Genomic DNA, 26,533 nt, shown 5'->3' with positions numbered 1-26,533 from the left:
TATTTGACTTCAGCACAAAAACTTAGTAGAGAATAATTCAAAATCCCTGAAAACATTCTGCTTTAAGCCACATTTCACTTTTTTACTTAAATTTTAAGCACAGGTATGAGCAGAAAGACTTACATTTGATAAAATCTATAGCTAAGATGATGTATTTTATAATCCAGATAATGTTTTAAAGTTATACTTTTCTTACTTACAATCTGAGATTATATAAAATTATAGTTAGAAGTTTATTAGAAAGCATACTATAAACCTACTTCCAGATTTAAAATGTCTAAGAAAAAAATATTTAAGGTCTCTACTAAAACAACTGCAACTACCCTGCCCCAAAAGATTTTACACACACACACACACACAACACACACACACACACACACACACACACACATATATTTCACGCCTCTGGCATAGTAGCTGTTATTTACCTGTGGTTGCAGCAATCCTGGCTTCAATTTCAGACATGTCAGCACTCATCCTTTTGCCCTCAGAAGCTGGGGGCAAGCTTTCTATACTGCTTCCACGGGAGGCTCCCAAGCTTAAACGTCCAGAGTCACTCTGTCAAAATTAGAGGTCAATCTGAATTACCGAGGCTCCTCTTGGGCCTAGAAGGAAGGAACCTATTTCTGCCAACTTAGTTCTCTAGCTAAGGGGAAGAAAGGGAAAGCTCAGGTACTAGTTTATGAAAGGTAGTTAAACGCCCCAGTGATTAGTGAAATGCCTCAACATGGACACAATAATCAGTTCTTAAAAGATAATAAATCTGGATAGGATTAAATGACAGACTTGGAAAAATGCCTTCAACTAGGTAATGAAGCCACAATATCTTCATTTTACATTTTTAATCATTAAAGTCAGAGATAATGACCACAGGAAAAGTAGCAAAGTTGATAAAGCCAGTAAGTGTTAGAAGGGAAAACAACTAGTTTTGTGTCCACTTCAGGAAGATGCAGGATTTACATAATAGGCAATATTGTGACTACTAATAAGGTACAATACAATTTTACTTTTAATAATACAACAAACCTGTTGCTTCGCTTGATTTTTCAACAATTTTGATTCTAAGCGTTTAATAGTATCATTTGTAGCAGGAAGTTGCTCCATATTAGTGTCACTTTTATTGCTGGTATTTGTAGAAGCGATGTCCATGAATGAACCTAGGAAATCAGAAACATTTAAAGCTGGAGGTTGAGAATAATAAAAATTGCCTCATTGACTAACATGTCATTCAAATTCTTTTCAAAACTGAAAAGACATGATTGGAAATTAAGATTTTTCATGTAACGAAGACACTTAAAACAAGCCTATTTGAATGGAACTCATGGATGATACCAACAGGAATCAAGTAGTCTTGTAAATAGTGAAAACAAGTACTTTACCCCAAACTATAGAACTGAAGGCAGTTAATGAAGACAAGGAAGACCAGAGAATCACATGCTTAAAGGAAGTACCAAAAACACAGTTTGAAAAATACTAAGTCTGAGCTTCTGTTAGACAGCAAGCAGGCAGCTGGATTTAAGGTAAAGGATGAAGAAAAAGCTTAGAAAGGGGCTAGGAGTTTGGCCTAGTGACAGAATGTTTGCTTAGCATGCATAAAGACTCAGGTTCAATTCCCCAGTAGCACATATGTAGAAAAAGCTCCAGGTGGTACTGTGGTTCAAGTGGTAGAGCTTTAGTCTTGAGAAAACCCAAGGATAGTGCTCAGGCCCTGAGTTCAAGGTGCAGGACTGGCAAAAAAAAAAGTTAGAAAATGATGGTATATAAAGTCATAGTAAAATGGGTTACCAAGAAATGAATATAGGTGAAATAGCCAGTGACTGAGCCTTTTAACTTTTGACATTTTTAGGTTGAGAAGATGAGGAATAATCATCATAGAAAACTAAGAACAAGCGGAGGGAGTGGGGATTGGGGATAAAGTGTTGCCTAGAGTGAGCAAAATCTTGGACTTGATTCTGAAAAGGGAGACAGAGCATGGGTTGCCGGTGGGGGATGACACAAAAAACAAGAGAAGAAGGAAGAGAAGAGAGAAAAAGAAGCAACAAACTAACTATATAACAAGAAACCAGAATAAATAACCTGAGATGTAAGATGAAACTCAGGCTAATAAGGTACCCCAGAGAACAACTGAAGAAAATGCTACAGATAGAGCAATGAGCTGTATAAAAAAAAAATGAGAATTAAAAGTAAACCTATTCATCAGTAATATGTAGAGATAACTGGTAACCTTAACAAGAACAATTCTGGACTTGTGGTGCAACAGAAGTCTGAGTGGAACTGATGCCACAGAGAAACTAGTGAATGCAAAAATAGGCTCTATCTGCTCTAGGAATGATCACAGCAGAAAGGTTAAAATAAATGATGTAAGGAAAAGAACTGCTAGGAAAACAGATGGGTTTTAATGTACAAGGAGTAAACTTGCCTTTACCTAAAGGAATGGGGGTAGTTTAGCCATAATAAGAGGAAAGAACAGATGGACACAGATGCAGGTGGGTAGGTAGATATTACAAGGGAGGTTATGGATGTTATCTAGTGATTACTCCATTTTTCTCAATAGCAAATAAGGTCATCTAAAAGTGAGAGGTACTTGAAATTTCAGGAGAGGAAAATGTATAAAATAAAGCAATGTAGTAGAGAGGAGATGCAGTACAGTACAACTGTATAGCAGCTCTAACTAGGCATCTGATGATGGCTAACATGTCATCTCACACTTTTCGCTGTATGGGAACAGTCCAATTAGTAAAATCAGTGTTGACAACTTTATAAGGCTTATGATTTAGTCAAGCAAGTCTGAGAAAGAGTTTAGGCAGCTGAATACTGCTCCCAAGCAAGTACAAAAGTTGGCCAGAATTAAGGGGCCAAATGAAAAAAAAGAATCTAAGAAGGCTGAGGGTCAGTGAAAAGGTGGAAGGACCAATGGTCTGAAAGTTACAATATGGAAACGAAAAGAGGATTTGAAGGTAAGGGAATAAGCAAATGACAGAATTCTAGAGAAGTTTACATTAGAATTCAGAGCAACCCAAAGGTATTCAGTAAAAGTGAAATCTGAGAATAACTGGCCAAACGGTAAAGCAGCTTAAAACAAATACAAATACAAATACAACTATTTGTAAGGGAATAGGGAAAACAGACTAGTAAAACTATTTACCAAGAAAAATAAAATTCTTTGTTCAGGATAAATACGTGTGCGTGAGTCTGTGTGTGTACACACGCCCATACCTTTAGATATAATTAAATCATGTAATGTCACATATATATTACATGACATATATATACACATATGATTATCTATCTATCTATCTATCTATCTATCTATCTATCTATCTATCTATCTACAATTTGCTAGTCCTGGGGCTTGAACTCAGGGCCTAAGCACTGTCTTGGGGCTTTCTCAAGGCTAGAGCTCTACCACTTGAGTCAGAGCACCACTTCCGGCTTTTTCTATGTATGTGGTACCAAGGAATCGAACCCGTAACTTTGTGCATGCTAGGCAAGCACTTTAGTACTAGGCCAAACTCCTGGCCCCAATGTTATATATTTTCATAAGTACATTTCTCCCAAGTTATTTTATCATGACTACCAACGACTGATTCTCATCACCACTGCATATTTTAGAAAACTGGGGAACTTCTAACTGTAACATACCTTTATAAATAAGTCTTTTTAGAAGAAAACCAGGAAGTAGGGTTTTTATAATCAAGAAATGTACTCTAACATTTGCAATAATTTCTAATACTATTTGATCTAGCAGTATCCGTGTAAAAATTTGTTTTTTAAATCAGGAATGACATTTACATTAATACAAAAGCCAATTGTTTCAGATTTAACTATGCAAGTTAATTTGTTTAAAGACTGACTTGAAAGTCAGTTTCAAACAATTTTTTAATCAGGTAGCTTCATGAAGAATGATGCAACTGGAAACTCAACGTGCAGTAAGTCATAAGAATAGAAGGAATTAAAATGCAAATAAGAAGGGGTATCAATGTGCAAGAAGTAATGCACCCACTACCTGACAAATGAAACTGTAACCCCTCTGTACATTACCCCGACAATAAAATTTAAAAATGCCAATAAGGACATCATCTGTTGCTTCTTGATTATGATTTCATGGGAATAGATTTTTTTTTAACACTCCCAAATAAACAGGATATTACTCTCCCAATCTATCTGTCCATTTACCTGTACTGGTGGCAGAGTTGCTCTGTCCTTCATCAGAATACTGACAAGGATATTGTAATGGCTCATCTGCTCCTGGAAAGTACTGTATGTGAAAAAGCAAATCACAATTAGAATTTCCATTCCATGGATTAAATCCTATTAAAATTAAGTTGAAGAGTACATCTAAATTATTAACTTGTTGTGACATTTGACTTTATGCAGCAAAGATGCTACTTGATTTTTCCTCAGGAATACACTGAATTTGGAGAGTATTAAATGTATTAAATTACAAAGATGAGAATGATACACTCGCTTTCAAAAGCCAACTGTGGACAATATCATGTACCTACCTAAGTATCAATTTTACATGGATTCTAGATAGTCTTGAAGAACACACCATATTCTCTAGAGGAACTTATGAAATAGAATATATCACTCCTCGTAACTGTAATAACCACTGATGGCCACCTAACAGTGACATGAACAACCAAACTGTGGCAAAGATTTGTTAGCCTGGTAACTGAGATTGGTATAACAATAATTGTTAAGACTAATAGATTCATATTAGGAAGATAAAATTATGGCTGAGCTTTTATGAGTTGGAAACACTATGAAATTATTTGCTGGATTAAAAAAAATTAGAACATAGAAAAAAAGATTTACTCTCAAAACACATGTGAATACAATTATAATGTGAACAATTTATACAGCCTAAAGTTTTAATGTATCTGATTACTGATATTGTTTAATTTATATCCTTTTGGTTAGGACTCACTTTCAAGTATTACAATGAACTTTAATTAGTTCAAGTTGCATTGTCAAGGTTATTTTCAATCGAATGAAATGAAACCTTTGACCAGATAGGAAATTCTTAATCTGTATTTTAGAAGAGTGCAAGATTCCTCTGACAAAGATATTTTAAAATTAATAACTACTCATCAATATATAACTTATTTAACCTAGTTGCCATGTGATGGCTTTTGGTAGTGTTCCAAACACTAAAAGCCTAAACTATTTCAACTCATCCTCAAGTTTTGATTTTTGGAATAGAAAAATTTGACCACTATTTTAAATGGATTCTTTTGAAATTAAAATGCTCCATGTGTCTTCGAAAAAAGTCGTAAGTTTTTTTATTGACATCTGAAAATAATATAAGATGAAAATCCCATGGGCTGGGAGCTTGGCTGAGTGGTAGAATGTTTGCTTAGCATGTACTTAGATCAGGCTCGATTCCTTAGTACCACATACACAGCAAAAGCCAGAAGTGTTGCTGTGGCTCAAGCAGTAGAGCTGGAGTCTTGAAAAAGCCCAAGGACAGTGCTCAGGCTCTGAGCTCAAGCCTGGAACTGGCAAAAAATAAATAAATAAATAAATAAATAAAATAAAAAATTGACTGGAATAAATGTATCTGAGAATGTAACCTTTCTAGTGACCAGGAAAACCAGCCGACTTTTGATGAAATTCAATCAGAGAATTTAAAACTTAGTTTAGCATGTTATTAGTCATAATATATATCTTTTGAAGGTTTTCAGTATCATCTAATCTAGTTATCAGATAATAATTCAGTACCTTCTAATTCAGTTTCCATTGTATTACAGATGAGTAATGGGTCCAGAAACAAACACATAAGTCTACAACGAAGCCTTATATAAAAAACAGTAAGTTCTGGGGCCGGGAGTTTGGCCTAGTGGTTAAAGTGCTTGCCTAGCATGCATGAAGACCCGGGTTCGATTCCTCGGTACCACATACATAGAAAAAAGCCGGAAGTGGTGCTGAGGCTCAAGTGGTAGAGCTCTAGCCTTGAGAAAGTCCAAGGACAGTGCTCAGGCCCTGAGCTCAAGCCCAGGACTGGCAAAAAAAAAAAACAAACCAGTAAGTTCAGAAACCTAGTGAGCCATTTTTTCATTACAAATAAGTAGAATTTTTATTTCTAAAAAATGTTTCTTCTGATTTAATACAAAATAAATGACTAGGTTAACTTGGAAAATAAAGAAAAGCTGGTAAAGCAGAAAGTAATAAAACTCAATTTAATCCCCCTAAACCAAACACCCCTCAAAAGAAGGATGGTACCCGCATCAAGTGAGTCATTATTTTCACAATTTCCTCCATGGAAGGGCGTTGGGAAGGGTCTTTAGACCAACAACGAGTCATCAGGCTTTCAATGGGCTTAGGTAAATTTTTGATCAGAGGTGGTCGAGTACCTACAATTAAAAATTAGAGAAAGGAAAGCAAGTATTTACCCAAAGAATATTACAGATTTTTAATATGCATTTCAAAAGCAGTATTTATACTATAACACATCTTGAAAATTTTTCTTTGTGCTTTAAACATCCATGTATACTTTCATAAAGGGAAAACCTTTATTTTTTTCTCCAATTTTTTAAAAAGATTTTATTAACACTGATTTTTTACATCATATTTTAAATATCATGTTTAACAAACAAATATTTAAGAAGAGAATCTCTTCTTAAATCTCTTCAATCACTGGCATATAAATTTTAAAGCATAATTAAAATTAAGCTTAGAGTTTGTATCATAGATACATATCGATCTATATAACATTATGACTATAGAGTATAAGTCCCATCATAGATTTTTATGTTCATTTAGTTATATTTATATTTCCAAGACCATGTCAATGAACTTGGGTACCCGAATATTGAGAAATCACTCTAATATCCACATATCAAGGAGACCATGCGCCTTTTGTTCCTTTGGTCTCGTTCAACATGATTTGCTCTAGTTTCATCCACTTCCCAGAGAATGTCATTATTTTATCTGGTGGCTATGTAGAATTCCATTGCATATATGTACCACAGTTTTTGTATCTATTCATCTGTAGTGGGGCATCTGGGTTGTTTCCATCACTTGGCTATTGTGAATAGTGCAGCAATGAACATGGCTGCACAGGTATCCTTATGATAACGTGGGTTATGATGCTCAGGGTAGATGCCCAGGAGTGGTAGGGCTGGGTCGTAGGGAAGGTCTATTTTTAGTTTTTTGAGGAACCTCCAAACTGCCTTCCAGAGTGGCTGTACTAGTTTACATTTCCACCAGCAGTGCAATAGGATTCCTCTTTCTCCACATCCCCATGAGCATTTGTTGTTATCTGTGTTCAGAACATTGGCCATTCTGATAGGGGTAAGATGATACCTAGGGGTATTTTTATAAGCATTTCCTTTATGACCATGAATAATGAACATTTTCTCATGTTTCTTTGCCATTTTTACCTCTTCCACTGATAAGTCTCTCTTTAGTTCCCTTGCCCATTTAGTGATTGGTTTGTTGGGTTTGGGGGGCAAGTTGGGAAAATCTTTTATTTTTCTTTTGGTGGTACTGGAATTTGAACTTAGGGCCATGATGCCCTGCTCTTAGTTATCAGCTAAGGTCTTTGTGTTTTCCATGGGGCAAATCATCCTACCAATACTTGCCACAGAGTTGGAATTATAGGCATGCACTCTGCTAGGCTGATAGGAAGCCTTGCAACAACTTTTTGCTTGGAATAATCTTGAATCACAATCATTCTAATCTCTACCTCCCAGGTAGCTAGGATTACAGGCAAGAGTCCTCAACCCCAGCCCAAAGTTATACTTTTCAAAAGGTTAAAACATATACAACACATTATAATACTAAGATTAGGAACCAAAATATCAGATTTGTTAAACTACAAATACATTACAGAAAAATCATCTTCCATATAAAAAAGTAGCCAGCTAAGATATTATACAAGTGAGCTTCTTGTGGGAAACAGAACTTTGTGGTAAATCAATCATTTCACAGTTGAAAACTCCCAATTTATAATTATTAAGCCTATAACATGATTAGTACTGTCCCTACTTAAGGAAAATTTGAAATTTAATGGGATTATTGCAATTTAATCAATTAAGAAGTCAATGTTCTTATTTCTTACTTCATTGACATTCAGGCCCCAACGCTGTTGGCAGTGACACCACAGGCAGTGACACCACAGACGGAACAGGAAGCTAGGAAAATGACTAAGAGGGTGGTAGCACAGGATGGTATTGTCTAGCCAGTCTATGAATGATCCAAGTAGGCAGACCTTTGTCTTTGTCATTTGTGGAATAGTGTGGCATAATGCATCCATCAGGACTGGTTACCAGGAAGTAACACAAACAGATGGATGCTAAAAATCAGCAAAATTCTCCTCCTTTAAAGAGTTTGCCAAAGCAAACATGGGTTAATTTTATTAATAAAGATGCATGTTAACATCACATGTAAGGATCACAGGGATTCAAGGACACAGCCCACAGGTCAATAGGATTTAAAAATATGAGCATTTGAGTCTGAAAAACCTAGATTTGAATCCGGCCCTAACAATTACCAATCTTCTGACACTGGGCATTTAACAAAGCTCAAGGTCTGTTTCCTGATCTGCTAGATGAAGAAACTGCCTATACAGTAAGTGGGTGAGGATATTTTAAAAAAATGGGTGATGAAGCACTTTGTGTTCTTTGGAACTTAAGTAACAACTCTACTGGTGATTTTTCTCTCTTCTTGGTGCGGCATTCGCTTTCTCAGGAGGACAAGGCTGAAGTTTCCCAACCATCTTAAGACTACAAGAGATTTTATTTATTTTTTTAAACTCTGTGGCTTGTGCTTGTAAGCAGGTACTCTAACTGACCCATACCTCTAGGTTTTTCTTGCCTTATTATTTTTGGGGGGAGGGTATAAACTTGAGGTTTAGTCTGGAGGCAGCCTTGATTTCAATCCTCCTACTTAGATCTCACATCTAGCTTGGATTAAAGAGGCACATATCATGCTCAGCTTCTGGGCTGAGTTGAGGACACAACTTTTTGCCTGGGTGCGTGTCAAATCAAGATCCACCTGCCTCCACTTCTGTGTGCCTTCACATGTGACCCTTCTATTTTTTTTTCCCCAGCGTACAATCCAATGCTTCTCCATACCTAGGAGAAATACAACAGGCTCTGGATATGCAGTAATGTCTCTTCTCTAATCAGTGTGCAGCCAATAAATGTCCTCTACCCCATATGGAGACCAAGGCTGTCTTAGCACTGCATTGCAGAATTCTGGGGCTCAGGGACAAAGACTAGAAATGGAAAGTAGTCTAGTAACCAAAAAGTAGGCATGTATACTCGCTCGCGCGCGCACCCACACACGCACGCACGCACGCACGCACGCACACACGCGCACACACGCACACACACACACACACACACACACACACTGTGTGTGTGGGGGGCACTGAAATAAGAATTTTATGTTTACTAGGCAGGAAGTCTACCACTTAAGCCATGACCTTTAGGATATTTTTCAGATAGGGTCTCATTTTTGCCTGGGCTGACATGGAATTGCCAGCTTTCTACTTATGCCTACTGTGTAGGTGAACCACCATGCCAGACTTGTTTTTTCTGACTTTGATTCAAATCTTCCCATTTCTCTGCCTCATGAATAGTTGAGACTATGGACATGAGCCACCAAGCCCAGTTAAAATTATATATTTCAATGTTTGAGATAAATGGGTTTTCTTTAGGGAAGATGACAGGAAGAAACTCACAAATAGGAAATAGGAATTTTGCCTTTACGCACCATTATGAACAGCCCACATGATGCGAAAAGCTGGGCCACCAATCTCATCAAAAGGTTTCCGACGTGTTATTACTTCCCATAGGATGATACCCCAACTGAAGACATCACACTTTTCACTGTAATTGCTACCTAGAAAAAAAAAAGCAGCAAAATCTTGAGACATTTCCCATCTGACTTACAGAAACAACTTCTTTGTTATTTCTTTTTTCTTTTGGCCAGACCTGGGGCTTGGACTCAGGGCTAAGCACTCTCCTTGGGCTTTCCTCAAGGCTAATGCTCTACCACTTGAGGCATAGCACCACTTCTGTCTTTTTCTGTGTATGTGGTACCGAGGACTCGAACCCAGGGTTTCATGCATGCTAGGCAAGCTCTCTACCACTAGGACAAGCTCCCAGCCTCATTAAAAAAAAAAAAAATTAATTAATTAAATATCTGGAGTATGTTACCCAGATCTAGTGGCTCACATTGTAAGCTCTCCTACTCCAGAGGCTGAAATTTGCATGATAACAGTCCGAAGGAGCCAGACAAGGCAAAAAGCCCTTAAGTCTACATCTCCAATTAACCAACAAAATGCTCAAGTGATATGAATACCAGATATAAATGATGAAAAAGCTGAGCAAGCATACTCACACACACACACCCTTCCCCCAAAACAGCAACATTAGACAATCAGTTAAAAGTCAGTTATTTTCTTCTTTTTCATAAAGAGCCGCAACCTTTCCTGTTTATGGATATTGACTCATACTTTTTCTGAAGCAGAGAAAGAAATGTGTACTTTTTTTTTTCTTTTGTCTGTTGTGGGGCTTGGACTCTAGGCCTAGGCACTGTCCCTGACCCCCAGCCCTGGGCCTGGGCGTTGTCCCTGAGCTCTTCAGCTCAAGACTACTACATTATATATTTATATATATATAGATATATACACATACATACATACATACTATACACACTATACACACACACACACACACACAATCTTTTTTACTATTGAGTTCAACTTTAAGGTCATGCAATTTGCTCATCTTAAATAAAATCTATTTTCTCATGGACTGTCAAAGCAAAAGATGGTTCTGTTTCTTTTTTTCTTGAATATTAAATTTAAAAGATGTAAGGAAATAACAATTTTGGGTAAGAAATTTCAGAATAAAGAGATTATGCAGTAAAATTTACAGAGTTACCAAGCTGGTGGATAAAACAGCACACGAAACAGCCTTATATGTCCTTAAAACTAACTAAACAATGCACCCTTCAAAACCAACTTATTTAAGAGTGCCGCAATTATACACTGATAACAGTACACCACAACATAGTATTGCAACAGCATCATCTTATTTGAGCACAGGTGCTGCTTGATGACTTTCAGAAATGCAAAGATTTACATAACCCATGAGTTTGGCCTTTGCTATTTTAGACAAATAGTAATTTTTAGTCTCTTCTTTGCTCTACTCCTACAGTAACACTGTGAAAATGAAATTAACAAAAGAGGAATATTAGATAATTTTCAAAGCTTCCAAACATATATATTTATATATAATCTGTGTATGAAATACAAGGCACTACTTAATTTTATTGACAACACCTTCTTGTGTAGTCACTTTTTAAACTGTAAATAACTATTCAAGTGACCAAGTGACTGCATATTACTTTTCTCATGGGGGGGTTAAAACAAAATTAAAAGGACTTTAAAGCTCATAAATATAAGAACTAAACCATAAGCACAGTCTATTTTTGTGAGTATTCATAGTTTCTAGCATATAAAATCACTTCACCTTCACTTTCACTTCTCTAACTTAAAAGATAATTTGGTGTTTCTGTACAGATACTTAGCAAATGAACTATGCTTTTATAACTTGAAGTACAAAGGTTTTTAGTTTCCTACTTGTGTCTGAATTACATTCTTTTTAAGGCACTTTCATTTAAACTTTGGGGCTCTTTATTTTTTTAAGGTAAAAAAGAGTTTACTTAATAAAGAAGTAAAGCCCACTCAGAAAAATCCACAGTGGGAACTGAGAACTGATTATCTTGGGGCTGTTAATTTTTAATTACTAGAAAGCAATGTAAATGAGTAAAAAAAAAAAAAAGCCACAGCTGACTCTCATTTTTCTGTCACTTTGATTCTGAGTGAACACCGAACCACTGCTCTTGGGGAAGTACAGGGAATATGTTCCTGTGTGTCTCTGATTATGAAATTTTTGTCAATGAGGCAATATATAACCTTGTTTTATGTATGTTACTATGTAAAGATACATTATTTAACATCTGTTACTGATTCACTATTGTTGAACTCATGTCACTGTAAATCATGCCTAAAAGAAAATTATCTAAGAAATATATTTTCTGATATGTACACATTTACAGTCTTATTCTCAGGTAGATTACATTTGAGGCAATTTTGAGGAGCAAAATCACCAACAAAAATCACACAAGGGAAAAGGGGCACAAAACAGACTGAAAATTAAGGAGGTAGAGCATTGCCTGTTTAGAGTTCACATTGGGACATATGTTGGTGACTCAAAATGTTTATTGATATGTGCATTTTTGGTGTCTGTAAATAAGCATGAAAATATCATACTGACAGGGTTGCAAAAAAACTTTAGCAAGAAGGTAGCTTTGCAATAATAGAATCCTTGAACAATAACTATACACACACACACACACACACACACACACACACTCACTTGAATCTACATAGAAGAGGCAATAATATTTAAATTTTGTCACAAAATTTGGAACCATAGGCTATATTAACTTATACCTTTTTAGACTTCAGTATATAGCTTATAATTAGGTACTGTAAAGAAATAAAGCATGGAAAAGGGGGAAAAAATCTACAAATATAATATAGTCACAAGGAGTGATAGGTGACCAGGTATATCATACTTTTGCCATGTACCTTCAAACACCTCAGGTGCCATCCAAGCAGCACTCCCTTTGTTATTGGTCATGTGTGTCTGAATGTCACAGGCTGTACCAAAATCACAGATTTTCAGAACTGTCCCCCCTGCAACAAGTAGCAAGCTGTTAAAAAAAAAAATAACAATCAGAAGATATAAAACAAATATTTAACTCTATAAAAAGAGACATTTGTGGAGATAGAAGAATTAAACAAAACAATTGTTATGATGAAACTTCTGTGAAATGTTACTTGTTCAGAGGAAAATTAGTCAAAATCAATGGACCATAACTTAAGAGCTGTTGGGGAGACTACAGATGAACATTTTGATGTTTCCATCTCTAGTTCATAATCTTTCCTGAACTCCTGTCTGGTTAAACTAAACAGGAGATTTCCTATAGGTAGACATTCCAGTATCCCAAAATGGGGGTTTAATCATAACATATACTATTTTTAAAATTAATATTATAGAGTCCAATTGAAGAAGCTAAAGTAAAAATAAATACAGAAAAAAAAACTAGTGCTTATTTTGTTCCCTACTGTAGATCAAATCCAGGGTTTTGTATAATTAAATATAATTACCAAGTAGCTTATTTTTACTTAGATTTTATTTTCAATTATAAAAAGAGATGGATAACCAAACTGACATATGTGCTATAGTAATAGTCAATAGCAGTTACATGAGACTAATTTTAATTATAAATTTTATTAACCTTTTACTTATTACTGTATATTTACATTTTAAGTCTCTCAAGTTAGGCTAAATGACTAAATGAAGGTGAGTAAAAAGTAAAACTTCTGGCCAGGAGTGTGGCCTAGTGGTAGAGTGCTTGCCTAGCATGCATGAAGCCCTGGATTCCATTCCTCGATACTATATACACAGAAAAAGCCAGAAGATGTACTGTGGGTCAAGTGGTAGAGAGCCAGTGTTGAGAAAGCCCAAGGACAGTGCCCAGGCCCTGAATTCAAGCCCCAGGACTGGCAAAGAAAATGTACTCGAATAAGCCAAAGAGATAAAGAAAAGTCATGTGTAACAATTACTTTCACCACGTAGGGAGTGGGTAGGAGGTAAGAGTGTGGTGTTAGAACTTACTTTGGTGGTTTCAGGTCCCTGTGAATTAGAGCTTTGGGCTGCATGCTGTGTAGGTAAGCCACCCCTTGGGAACACTGTAAACACCAACTCATCGCATGGGCAGCAGTATAATATGGCAACGGTTCAGCACCATGCAGCACTGCAAAAGAGACACACAAACTAAAAAGAACTTTATTGCATATAACAAAAGATACGATGTGAATACAAGCACTATTGAGCACATGACTGGGGACTTTTCTAAATGTGTTCTCATCAATGCTTTCAATTCATCTCTAAGTAAAAAAAATAGGGAAAAATCTAAAAATAATGAACATCTGTCATATGAATAAACCACCAGAAGGTAAAATTATTATACAGTAATATAATTTTTCAAACTGGTAGGTCTTGCATAAGCTGATATATATTACAAGCAGACATTCACACCAGTCAGAAAGCAACAGAAAAACTGTATGTAAGCAAGGTGAGTGTGTCTAGATGTTTGCAGTTGTACTCTGGTCAAAAATTAATATTTCTATCAAATGAAAATATGATTTACACTAACAATAAGAAACATATGTGCAATAAATACAAACCTTTATTTAAAAAAAATGGCCTATAGACACATGAAGAAATGCTCAACATCTCTGGTCATAAAAGAAATGCAAATCAAAACAACTCTGAGATTACAGCTCACTCCAGTAAGAATGGCCATGAAGAAATCTAATAACAACAGATGCTGGAGGGGATGTGGCCAGCAAGGATCACTACTACACTGTTGGTGGGAGTGTAAACTAGTTTTAACCACTCTGGAAAGCAGTATGGCGGTTCCTCAAAAGACTAAACATAGAGCTCCCCTATGACCCAGCAATTCCACTACTTGTCATTTACCCAATCATCCAGAAACAAGGACATACTAAAGCCATTAGCACAACAATGTTCACTGCAGCACTTTTACCATAGCAAAGATATGGAACCAACCCAGATGCCCCTCAGCTGATGATTGGATCAACAAGATGTGGTAATATATACACAATGAAATTCTATGCTGATAACGGAAAGAATGGCATTGCCCCATTCGTAAGGAAATGGAAAGACATGGAAAAAAATCATATTCAGTGAAGTAAGCCAGACTGAAAGGAACATAGGCTCAATAGTTTCCTTCATTTGTCATAATTAGTATAAATCTTGGACTCTCCTAGCAGATGATTACAATAGCTCAAAACCTAGATACATAAGGCCATATATAGGATGAGGCTAAATGAAAGGACTTCCAGGATACAGAAACAAGAGCCATATAATGTATGATTGTTGTTCTTAATGTACTATGTTATTTCTCATCTCTTTTGTTGTCCTTTGGTTATCTCATATTATTACAGTATTCTTACCTTGTTATCAGATATACTGTTTATATGTTTATTTGAAATAGGATAGGGAAAGGGGAAAACAAGATGAGGGGAGGGGTGGGGGAGGGAAATGGGGACAAAAACATGAGAAGGGGTAGTAATGTTTGTTAAGTAATGCACCTTCTATCTGGTAAATATAATGTAACTCTTCTATTAAGTACAATAAAAATATATTAAAAAATCTAAAGATACTTTAAATTGTATTTTAAAAATAAATTTTACTTTGCTTAAATGCTTCTACTATAATTAAAAAGTAGTATCATTTAAGAAAAAATATGAATTTCTAAACTTCACATACTATAGCATTTTCTTGTTTTAGTTTTTACTCTTTTGTAGTTGGACATTAAGAAACATACAATTTATGTTATAAGGTTAAGACAGGTTTAATGACACTCACCATTATATAAAGAGCCCCCTTCAGCATATTCCATCACAAGACACACCTGAAGGAAACAGACCAAAATTAACCATAGCTTCAGCATCTCAAAGCCTTGCAAAGGTAGCTGAATTCAACCAATACAATTATGAATGCACTTAAAATGATCCTTTTGGTCTATATCATATGAACGCACAAAAGAGAGAAAAAAGGGGGTATGTACTTATGTCTGTTTTGTGTGTGTGTGTGTGTGTGTGTGTGTGTATGTGTGTGTGTGTGTTTGTTGTTGTTTGTTTTGTAATCTTAAGTGTCTACTTGTTTAGATTGAAAAATACCTGGGAGATTAGGAAAGCACATCTCTGCATGGGTTTATGAGTGCTTCCACAAATGGTTAGCTCATGATATCTCTGGCCTAATAAATGAATTAATCCCCTAATGGATTCATGATACAGATGACATTATTAAGTGGTGAGTTAGGAAAAGTGGCCTAGTTGGGGGAAGTAGGGAAGGGGGTACATCACTGAGGATTATTATTATCTTGCCTTGGTCCCTTTCTTCATTCCTTAGCTTTGTTTCCCATCTATTTTGATGTGAATTGCTCTGTTTAACCACACCTTTGCTACCATTATGCATATACCCCTTGAAGCCATAAACAAGATAAACCTGTCCTCCATTAAAAGAATAAAAGAACTTATGACCTATGACCTTGTCTTCCAGCCCACTAAAAATGGCAATAAAAACATGAAAATATCACAAGATCCTGGGACATTTTTCCAATACTAGTAAGTAGCTCACATCATGGGGTATCAAAAAAAGATGAAGTTTCTGAGTAAGACAGCCTAAAATAACATTTCCAATATATTTTTTTCTAAAAGAGTAGGAACAAACAATTGCATAATATACAACAGTATTTTCAGAAATACAGCTAAGATAGAAGATCAAAATAACTTCATAAAGTACACACATACATCTGCCATGTCCTTTTTCATAGAAAAGTTAAGAGAAAAGTGACAGACTTACTGGATTCAAGCAGGCGCCATACAACTTTACAATATTAGGATGGTTCACACGGGATAGTTGCCGAAGCTGTAACAAATTAAGGGTTTTGTTGTTTTTTTTTTTAAAAAAAGAAAGAAGCAATAAATTTTGAGGCACTGATTTCACAGCATCATTAAAATCATTTCAGTAACTAATATATGTTTTCTCTCATAGGTATCTGAAAATATAAACTTATGTGGAAACGTGTAAGGTCATATGCATATTTAAATGATCCAACTGGATAAAGCATGTACATTAAGTGAGATTCTATTATGTAATCCCACGGAAAAAGTAAAAGACAATTTAATAAAGTATTCGTAAGCTGAAACATGTATTGAGTTGGAGCAAGGGATAGGCAATGGGTAAATAAAAAGAGAAATGGTGGGCAAATTCATAAAAGTTAATGTGTATCTATGAAAGTAGAATAAGGACACCTGGTGAGACTGATGTGGGGCAAGGTAGGAGAAAGGAAATATGATGGAAGGGATGATTCTAATCAAGATGTATTTATACATATAAATGGACATGTAAAGTTGCAACCCCATATTACTGTTACTTGAAAAATGATAAATACCTGTTTAAAAACTTAATGGAAAAAAGTATTTCCTATGCTGCTATTACTCCAATTTAACCAAATTATTGATGTTCAAGTATGTATACAGAAGAAAGACAGAGAAATAATTCTTCCACAATTTTAAATCCAATTTCTCATGTAAAAATTATCCAGCAGATATGGCCTTTCAACTCACCTCTACAATAAAAGCTTTCCTCTCTGATTCACTTTCTATCTGTTTAATAGCAACATCTTTTGCTCTCCATTTAGCTTTGCAAACTACTCCAAAGGCTCCTCTTCCAACAACCTGCATTTAAAAAAAAAAAGACAAGAATTATCAAAAGCAAAGATATTTAGTTCAGTGTACGACACTAAAGCTAATCTTTTTTTTTTTTTTTTTGCCAGTCCTGGGCTTGGGCTCAGGGCCTGAGCACTGTCCTTGGACTTTCTCAAGGCTTAGCACTCTACCACTTGAGTCTCAGCACCACTTCCAGCTTTTTTCTATGTACGTGGTACCGAGGAATCGAACCTGGGTCTTTGTGCGTGCTAGGCAAGCACTCTACCACTAGGCCAAATTCCCGGCCCCCTAAAGCTAATCTTTAAGTCTTATTATGAAATACACTAAACTGAGGACACAATTAAATACACTTTCATTTTTTAAAGGTTTATGGCATGGATATCTTTTTCTTCACAAGTAAACCTAAAAACAAACAAAAATGACTCATCAAGGCATAGGTAAAGCATTTTAATAATAGCAAAAAATAGTTAAAAAGCAACAAAAATGAGAAGATAATTCAGAAAAATATAAAGCAAGAACATACGAAAAATATAAAAATTTTAAGCTATTACAGGCAAATAGTTAAATTAAAAACAGCTTTTGAGTTGTAACAGTAGTGAGAGAGAACTGAGTGGAAGGAATAAAGCTACAGCTGATAAAAGAGTACAAGATGAATGAAAGACAAAATATGCTACTACCTCTTATCTACTATGGAATATCATTATTATTGTTTTGTGTGTATGTATGCACACATGCACTCCCTAGCGCATGAGTGTATGCTGATATTGGGGCTTAAACTCAGTGCCTGGACACTATCCCTTAGTATGTTCATGTGAGGCTGATGCTCTACCACTTGAGCCACTGCGCCACTTCCCCTAGATGTTTTTGTTTTCTTTCTTATGTTTTTTTGCTAGTCCTGAGGCTTGAACTCAGAACTGAGCACTGCCCTTGGGCTTTCTCAAGGCTAGAGCTCTACCACTTGAGCCACAGATGCTAAGCCTTGAGCTGAAGAGCTCAGAGACATTATCCAAGCCCGGAGTTCAAGCCCCACAATCAGAGAGGAGAGGGAGAGTGAGGAGGGGAGGGGGGGAGGGGAAAGGGAAAAAGTAGGGGAAGGGGAAGGAGAGGGGGAAGGGGAAGGGGAAAAGCATCTGGGGGCTGGGAGTGTGGTCTAGTGTAGAGCGCTTGCTTAGCATTCATGAAACCCTGTGTTAGATTCCTTAGTACCACAGAAAAAGCCAGAAGTGGTGCCGTGGCTCAAGTGGTAGAGTGCTAGCCTTGAGAAAGCCTAAGGACAGTGCCAGGGCCCTTAGTTCAAGTCCCAGGACTGGCAAAAACAAACAAACAAACACGAAAACTATAGAAAAACAGAGTAGACTAGTGGTAGGCTAGTGCTGAGGGTGAAAAGTGGAATTAATGTAAATAGCAGGCATCCATTTAAGATGAGAAGATATGAAAACAAGCTGGTGTTTTTTTTTCCTTTTAAATGTATTATATAAAGTGACTTCTTTTTTCTCTTGTTTCTCCCACTCCCCCCACTTTGGTTTATACCCTGTTGTCACGATTTTTTTTTATTTTGGTACTTTGTGTCTTGTATATACATGTATATGATTTGGGGAAGAGAAGAGAAATAATAATATGGTGAGAAAAAGGACAAAAGGTGTACCAATTCAACAGTAATTTTCATAAGACACTATGTTAGAAATGAACTTTACAACTTGGGGAGGAGTGGAGTCAGGCTAGGAGGCAAGGTGGGAGAAAATAAGGGAGGCTATAACACTGTTTGACAAGAAATGTATTCATTACCTTAGTTATGTAACTGTAACCCTTCTGTATATCACCTTTACAATAAAATAAAAAATTAAAAAAAACTATCATTGTGATGGCTGATAACTAAGTAAATTTGCAAAAGTTACTGAACTACTTATATCAGATGGATTAATTTCATGATCTCCAAAAACTTAAGTTCTCATTAAAATAAACCAAGCCTGGAATCAGTGGCTCACTCCCATAATCTACAGTCTGGACAAGACTGTCAGTAAAGTTAACCACTAAAAAAGTAGGAAGTGATGTTGTGGCTTAAGTGGTAATTAGCTTTGAGAACAAAAGCTCAAGAACAGCACCTAGGCCCTGAGTTCACGCCCCAGTATCTGGGGGAAAAAAAAAAAGTCAGACCAGGGGCTTATGCATGTCTGTAGTCCTAGCTACTAAGGAGGATGAGATCTAAGGATCATAGTTTAAAGCCAGCCCACAGAGGAAAGTCTGTGAAACTTTCATCTCCAATACACCACACAAAAAAGCTGGAAGCAGAGATGTGATCCAAGTGGCAGAGTGCTAGTTCTGAGCACAAAAGTTCAGGGGCAGTACCTAGACTTTGAATTTAAGCCCTAGGACCAGCAGAAAATAAATAATGAATACATATCAGTCTTCTATTATTGTTGCTGCATATATGTATCACCTGGGCTCACTGTTCTGTCAAGCTGCTGTAGTTCTAGAAATGCTTGAATAACAAAAGAGCCAAACAAAAAAATTAGCTTAATATCTGTTAGAACAAAATTATTACATTTTATCACTACATAGGACTTTAGTTAAGTACCATCTCCCATCTCTCAACTTTCAATTTATCTACTAAGCCCTGTCACAGGGCTTTTATCTTCTATGCAGCAGGTACTAGGCTAAGTGCTTTACACTGGTACAGCTCATTTATACAGTTTTAGTAGGCAGGTACGAATGTTATATTCATTTTAAATATAAAGCAGATGACTACAGTGTAAAGAGTACAGATCAGTAAGTACAGAGCTAGCAAATGGTAAGAGCGTTGTTTAATGTTAGCTGATTTAATGCCAGAATGTTAGTGATCCTAAATTGTAATACATATAATGAATGCCCTTCTTACATCAGAAAGTACATCTTCTTTCTTACATCAGAGAGTACATCAGAAGTTCCATCTTCCCTTGAGGAGCTCTTATTTTAAACAAACTCACACAGAAATGGTCAATAATAAAGTGGACTTCAGGTAGAGTGAATGACTTATCTACATTGAGTTACTTCACAGAGTAACAGGATAGTAGTTGTAATCTGGGATATATGGACACTATAGGTATGGCTCAGAAACTACCTAATAACTCATACATTTAGTTATGGCTCAGAAACTACTTTATAACTCATACAAAGTAGTATGAACATTTCCCATATTGCTCAAAGTGTAAAGCCACCCAAATGATGAACTTTTACTGAATGTTATATGCCCTGTACTATTTAATGGGCTTAAAAAAAATTAGTACATTTACCCTCTTCAATTTTAAAGGTCAATAAAGAGCAAGTAAGGCTGAGTTCAAATCCCATCACTATAAAAAACCTTATCAAGAGGCTGGGAGTTTGGCCTAGTGGTAGAGTGCTTGTCTAGCATGCACAAGGACCTGGGTTTGATTTCTCAGTACCACATACAAACAAAAAAAGCTGGAATGGTGCAGTGGCTCAAGTGGTAAAGCTCTAGCCTTGAAAAAGCCCAAGGACAGTGCTCAAGCCCTGAGTTCAAGGCCCAGGACTGGCAAAAACAAACAAACAAAATGAATAAAATGAAAGTTATATGGTTGCAACTTACCTAAGATCACTTGATCAGAAAGTATTCAAAGAAGACAAAATCTGAAGCCTAGAGCATGGACTTACCAGTGAATTCTAAATTCAACTCTGTCATGGCACTGGCAGTTACTTTAGTATGATATACACTAGTTACGAGAATAACAGACAGAATATTCCCTGCTTCTGGAATTTAATAGACATGAGCTTGTCTACTTAATAGCTCTTAATGCTGAGCAGTTAATATCTTTTGAGCTTCTGTTTTCAACAGTAAAACAGAGATGCTTATATTCTCAAACAGGCATTTTTATGAATACTACAGAAGTGATCAGAGTTGGGTATGAATCAGAGTAAGGAGCTGCAGTAATGATTTCTCTTATAAGACATTTGCAATAAATAAGATTCTAAAACTTAACTTTATGCCCACATTAGGCTGAGACTAGCCTATCTATTGTTATCATCACTAACTACAAACTAATGATTACAAAGAATTTAATATATTCTTCAACTATTTGGAAACACTTTAAAGCCACTGGTACTTAGTAAGTGTGCCCTAGTTGCATTTTTATTGTGAAAAATGCCTAAACAGGCTTCTTAAATACTGTCTACATTTGTGAATTGTGTATGAATCACAAAGCTTGCATTTGGTACATGAATACTTGTGATCCACAAGTGCCACCTAGTGATGAGACGATGACTTATTTTAAGTTTTCAACTTAAAACCATGAGAATAAAACATGTAACTGTCCAGAATATCCTGAAGTAAAAGACAGGTACATCCATGAAAGATAGGGGTTCATGGCCTCAAGATAGCTCTATTCTCATTAGTGATAAAACTTTACACACAATACAGTAACAGGATCTAAAATGAAATAAGGCAAAATGTCCTAGGTATTACACATTCACTAAAATATATAATAGAATAACTATATATGAAGGAAATTTATAAGCATGGAGCCAAGTGGCTAAGGAATTAAATTTCAGTGTATGGAAAATTATTTTTCCCGGGTGTCAATGGCTCATGCCTATAATCTCTAGCCACTGAGAGATTTGAGGATCATAGTTCAAAGCCAGCCCAGACCCCTGGCATGATTAATCAAAAAAAAGGAGAGACAAGACTCAAACAAGATTAGGGATCCCATGGGAATGAGCACAACTGACACTCAAAAAATTCAGACCATCATGAATAAGTACTTCCAGGGTTTATATTCAATAAAACAGGAAAATTTAGTAGAAATGCATGAGTTTTTAAATAAATATAGGCTGATCACAGTGGAAACAATTAGAAACATGCCAAATAAGAAGAGACCAGGCCAGATGGTTTTACTGTGAAATTCTGTAAGACTTTTAAAGATGAGTTAATACCTATACTCTTGAAACTCTTCAGATAAACAGAAGCAGAGGGAGCCATACCAAACATTTTATGAAGTTAATATCACACGCATCCTCAAACCTGGGAAGGACCCAACAAAAAAGAGAACTACAGACTAATCTCTCTGTTGAACAGAGGCAAAAGCTTCTCAATAAACTACTAGCTAACAGAATCAAGAGACAAATTTAAAAAATTATATACTATGATCAAGAAGGCTTTATCCCACAGATGCAAGGCTGGTTTAACATTGGCAAATCAATTAATGTAATATATCATATCAATAGAGCTAAGGTTAAGAATCATATGATAATTTATCTGGATGCTGAGACAGCATTTGACAAATACAGCATCCATTCATGTTGAAAGAGAAAACAGGAATAGGAGGCACATTCTTTAAAATAATTAAAGCCATATATGACAGACCTACAGCCAGTATCATACTAAATGGAGAAAGACTAGAACCTTCTACCTTTAAATCAGGAACAAGACAGGGATGTCCACTCTCTCCATTTCTCTTCCATATAGTGCTGGAACCTTTAGCCAGAGAAATAAGGCAAGAGAAGGACATCAAAGGGATCCACATAGGGAAAGGGATCCACTAAATGGAGAAAGACTAGAACTTTTTACCTTAAAAATCAAGAACCAGATAGGGATGCATACTCTCTTCACTTCCCTTCCATATAGTGCTGGAACCTTTAGCCAGAGAAATAAGGCAAGAGAAGGACATCAAAGGGATCCACATAAAAATTAAACTATCCCTATTCACAGATGACATGATCCTATACCTGAATGACCCAATAAATTCCACTCCTAAACTCTTAGAATTAATAAACCATTTTGGCTAAATGGCAGGATACAAAGTCAATCTTCAAAAGTCAGTAGCCTTTCTGTATGCCAACAATACACAAACAGAAGGAGAAATCAAGAATATAATGCCATTTGCAATAGCCTCCAAAAGAATAAAGTATTTAGGAATTAACCTAACCAAGGATGTAAGGGAATAATTTAATGAAAACTATAAAAATGTAAAGAAGGAAGTTAAAGAGGATATCAGGAAAAGGAAAGACATCCCATACTCATGGATAGAAAGAATCAACATTGTGAAAATGGCTATACTGCCAAAACTGATAAACAATTTCAATGCAATCCCCATCAAAATCCCAAGACATTCTTTTTTTTTTTTTTGGTGGGTCATGGGGCTTGAACAAGGCTTGGGTGCTGTCCCTGAGCTCTTCAGCTCAAGTCTACCGTCTTACCCCTGGGCTTGGACGTCTTACCCCTGGGCTTGGACGTTGCTCTTGTGCTCTTCAGCTCCGGGCTACCACTCTACCCTTAAGCCAAGCCCCAATTTCTGTTTTCTAGAGAACTGGAGATAAAAATCTCAAATCCTTTTGGGCCTGGTTTGGCTTTGAACCTGGATCCTCAGATCTCAGCCTCCAGAGTAGCAAGGATTACAGGCCTGAGCCACCCCATCCGGCCCAAGGACATTCTTTTTATTTTATTTTTCTTTATTGTAATGTATAGAGAGGTTACAGTTATATTTGCCAGATAGTAGATGCATTACTTCTCACACATTGATACCCCTTCTCATGTTTTGTCCCCATTTCCCTCCCCCCACTCTGCCCCTCATCTTGTTTTTCCCCCTTCCTTTCCCTTTCCTATTACAAATAAATATTCATATATACAATACACCAGATAACAAGGTAAGATACTGTAACAATATGAGAATAACCAAGGGACAACGAAAGAGATAAGAAATAACATAGTAACATTAAGAACAACAATCACACATTATATGGCTTTTGTTTCCATATCCCAGAGGTCCTTTCATTTAGTCTCATCCTATATGGCCTTATGCATCTAGGTTTTGAGCTATTGTAAACCTCTGCTAGGAGAGTCCAATGTTTGTACTAATTATTACAAATGAAGGAAACCATTGAGCCTATGTTCCTTATTTCACTTAATATGATTTTTTCTAAGTCTTTCCATTTACTTACAAATGGGGCAATGTCATTCTTTCTGATGGCAGCATAGAAATCCATTGTGTATAAATACCACATCTTCTTGATCCAATCATCTACTGAGGGGCATCTGGGTTGGTTCCCTATCTTTGCTATGGTAAATAGTGCTGCAATGAACATCATTATGCTAGTGGCTTTAGTATGTCCTTGTTTCTGGATGATTGGGTAAATGCCAAGGAGTGGAATTGCTGGGTCATAGGGGAGCTCATTCTTTACTGAAATAGAGAGCACAATCCAAAGGTTCATAATAGCCAAAGCAATTTTAGGCAAAAAGAGCAATGCAGGTGTTATTACAATACCAGGCTTCAAATTCTACTACAGAACCATAATAACAAAAACAGCAAGGTATGGGCACAAAAGTAGATCAGAAGATCAATGGAACAGAATAGAAGAACCAGAAATAAAACCACATACCTACAGTCAACTTATATTCGACAAAGTAGTCAGAGATGCACAGAGGAATAAACACAGTCTCTTCAATTATTGGTGCTGGGAAAACTGGGCAGCCACGGGCAAAAAACTAAAAATTGATCCCACTGTCGCCATGCATGAATATTAACTCAGAATGGATCAAAGACCTTAATATCAGACCTGAAATCCTGCACCATGTGGCTCTATGAACCAGAAAACAAGAGTTTGGGCTTTAGTCTAAGTGCCATATGAAGTAAGTAGAGAATTGAGGGAAGCTAGAGGACATACAGAAAGGGACTCTTTATTATAGTAGACCCCCAAAGGAGATAACAGCTATGAGGACAACATGAGGGGTAATATAGAAACTGGACATTTGTGGGGTGTATTTTAGAGGTGCAGTCAACAAAACTTCCCGAGGATGTGCAAGTCAGCAGGTCATGTGGAAAAGTCATGAATGATGTCCAGATTTATGAGGTTAAGACTGAAGCAAGCAGATTTTTCTTTTCTAAACAACTTGGTTGAGTGTCAGTAACTTAGCGCGTAAGCTGTAGCTAGCAAGTAAGAAGGGGAAAAGACAAGTCAGGAGATATATTGAGAAGTCATGTGAAAAAAATAGAAACGAGAGAATATTTGGTATGTTGTTTGTATCTCTAGTAAATAAACTGAATAAAATCTCCCCCAAACAATACCTAGACACTAGGCTCTATGAACTAAGCTACAAATGCTAGAATACAATAGGAAAAAAAGAAATAGCAAAGACTAAGAAGGAACAGTTACTAAAGAAGCAGAAAAACCTGAAGAAAACAAGAGAAAAAATATTTCGAGAAAGCAGATATAGAACATGAAAGCACTGGCTCTCAAAGAACAGTCTCTGGTCTGGAAGCATCAGCATCACCTAAAAATATATGGAAGTATATATTCTCAGGCTTCAACCAAATCAGAATTACTAAGCCTGAGTGTCTAATAATCTGAATTTTATCAAGCCCTCTTCATGATTGTGATGTTTGAGGGTCAATGCATTAGGCTACAATACTAATAAAACAATAGACAAGATACTTCAGTGGAATCCATTATATAGACCAAAGAATCTTACCTCCTCTTTCTAATCTTATTTACAACTTCCTAGAGTACTTAAGACATCCTATTGGGCAGAAATAAAATCTTTTACTTAAGATGAAATAAACTCTGAAATAAATGGATAAATCTTAAAATTTCCCAAGTAAAAAATTACTTGAAGGATAAAATTTTATATTGAGATTATCCAAGTTAAATGCTTGTCTCTACTGAGCTCATAAGGGAAGATTTACAATTATATATACACAGCTGCTTTTCTGAACAACCTTAAGAAGCAAACAGGTCATAACAGGTCACAGTGGTAGTTATAAACATATTAATAATGCACTGGACAGAAGACAGAGCTGTTTGATGCTATTTCTTCCACCAACCCATGCTGATGATCCTTAAGGGAATAAATATGATTGCAAATTATAGGTAGCAAAAGGGCTGATATAGCACTAAAGCAACAGCAAACAAACAAAACAACCAAGGAACTCAAATATACTCCTCACGCTTTTCCTCAAAAAGGAACATTTTAATGTGAAATTTTGTTTCTGTGTTTTATATATATATATACACATAATAATAATAATGTAGCCTTGTAAATACTAAACAATACACAGTAGCCCTCAGAATTCTAGCGTTCTCTGTTCACCTACTTAACCAACTGAGCATTAAAAATATTTGAAAAAAACATGTATTGGTACTGAACATGTGTAGATTTTTTTCCTTGTTACCATTCCCTAAACAATATTGTGTAAC

The 26,533-nt window shown here is 36.1% G+C and overlaps 1 protein-coding gene across 2 annotated transcripts in view; it reads right to left on the bottom strand.

The window, feature by feature from the left end:
* Map3k7 (mitogen-activated protein kinase kinase kinase 7) overlaps positions 1–26,533 on the bottom strand; it is a 68,939-nt gene that overhangs the window by 33,252 nt on the left and 9,154 nt on the right. For both annotated transcript variants that reach the window (XM_090338423.1, XM_090338424.1), the window contains exons 2-11: positions 17,252–17,362; positions 16,485–16,550; positions 15,486–15,531; positions 13,707–13,845; positions 12,614–12,738; positions 9,724–9,852; positions 6,226–6,356; positions 4,177–4,258; positions 1,027–1,157; positions 429–558 (exon numbers count right to left, since the gene is read on the bottom strand). In XM_090338423.1, the coding sequence (XP_090194549.1) occupies positions 429–558; positions 1,027–1,157; positions 4,177–4,258; positions 6,226–6,356; positions 9,724–9,852; positions 12,614–12,738; positions 13,707–13,845; positions 15,486–15,531; positions 16,485–16,550; positions 17,252–17,362 (1,090 nt within the window). The remainder of the gene's footprint in view (positions 1–428; positions 559–1,026; positions 1,158–4,176; positions 4,259–6,225; positions 6,357–9,723; positions 9,853–12,613; positions 12,739–13,706; positions 13,846–15,485; positions 15,532–16,484; positions 16,551–17,251; positions 17,363–26,533) is intronic.

The sequence above is a fragment of the Megascapheus bottae genome, chromosome 8 (assembly GCF_031878675.1).
Source record: "Megascapheus bottae isolate mThoBot1 chromosome 8, mThoBot2.hap1, whole genome shotgun sequence".
NCBI lineage: Eukaryota > Metazoa > Chordata > Mammalia > Rodentia > Geomyidae > Megascapheus > Megascapheus bottae.
The sequence above is the reverse complement of the archived record's forward strand: the minus strand, read 5'-3'. Positions and strand labels throughout refer to the sequence as shown.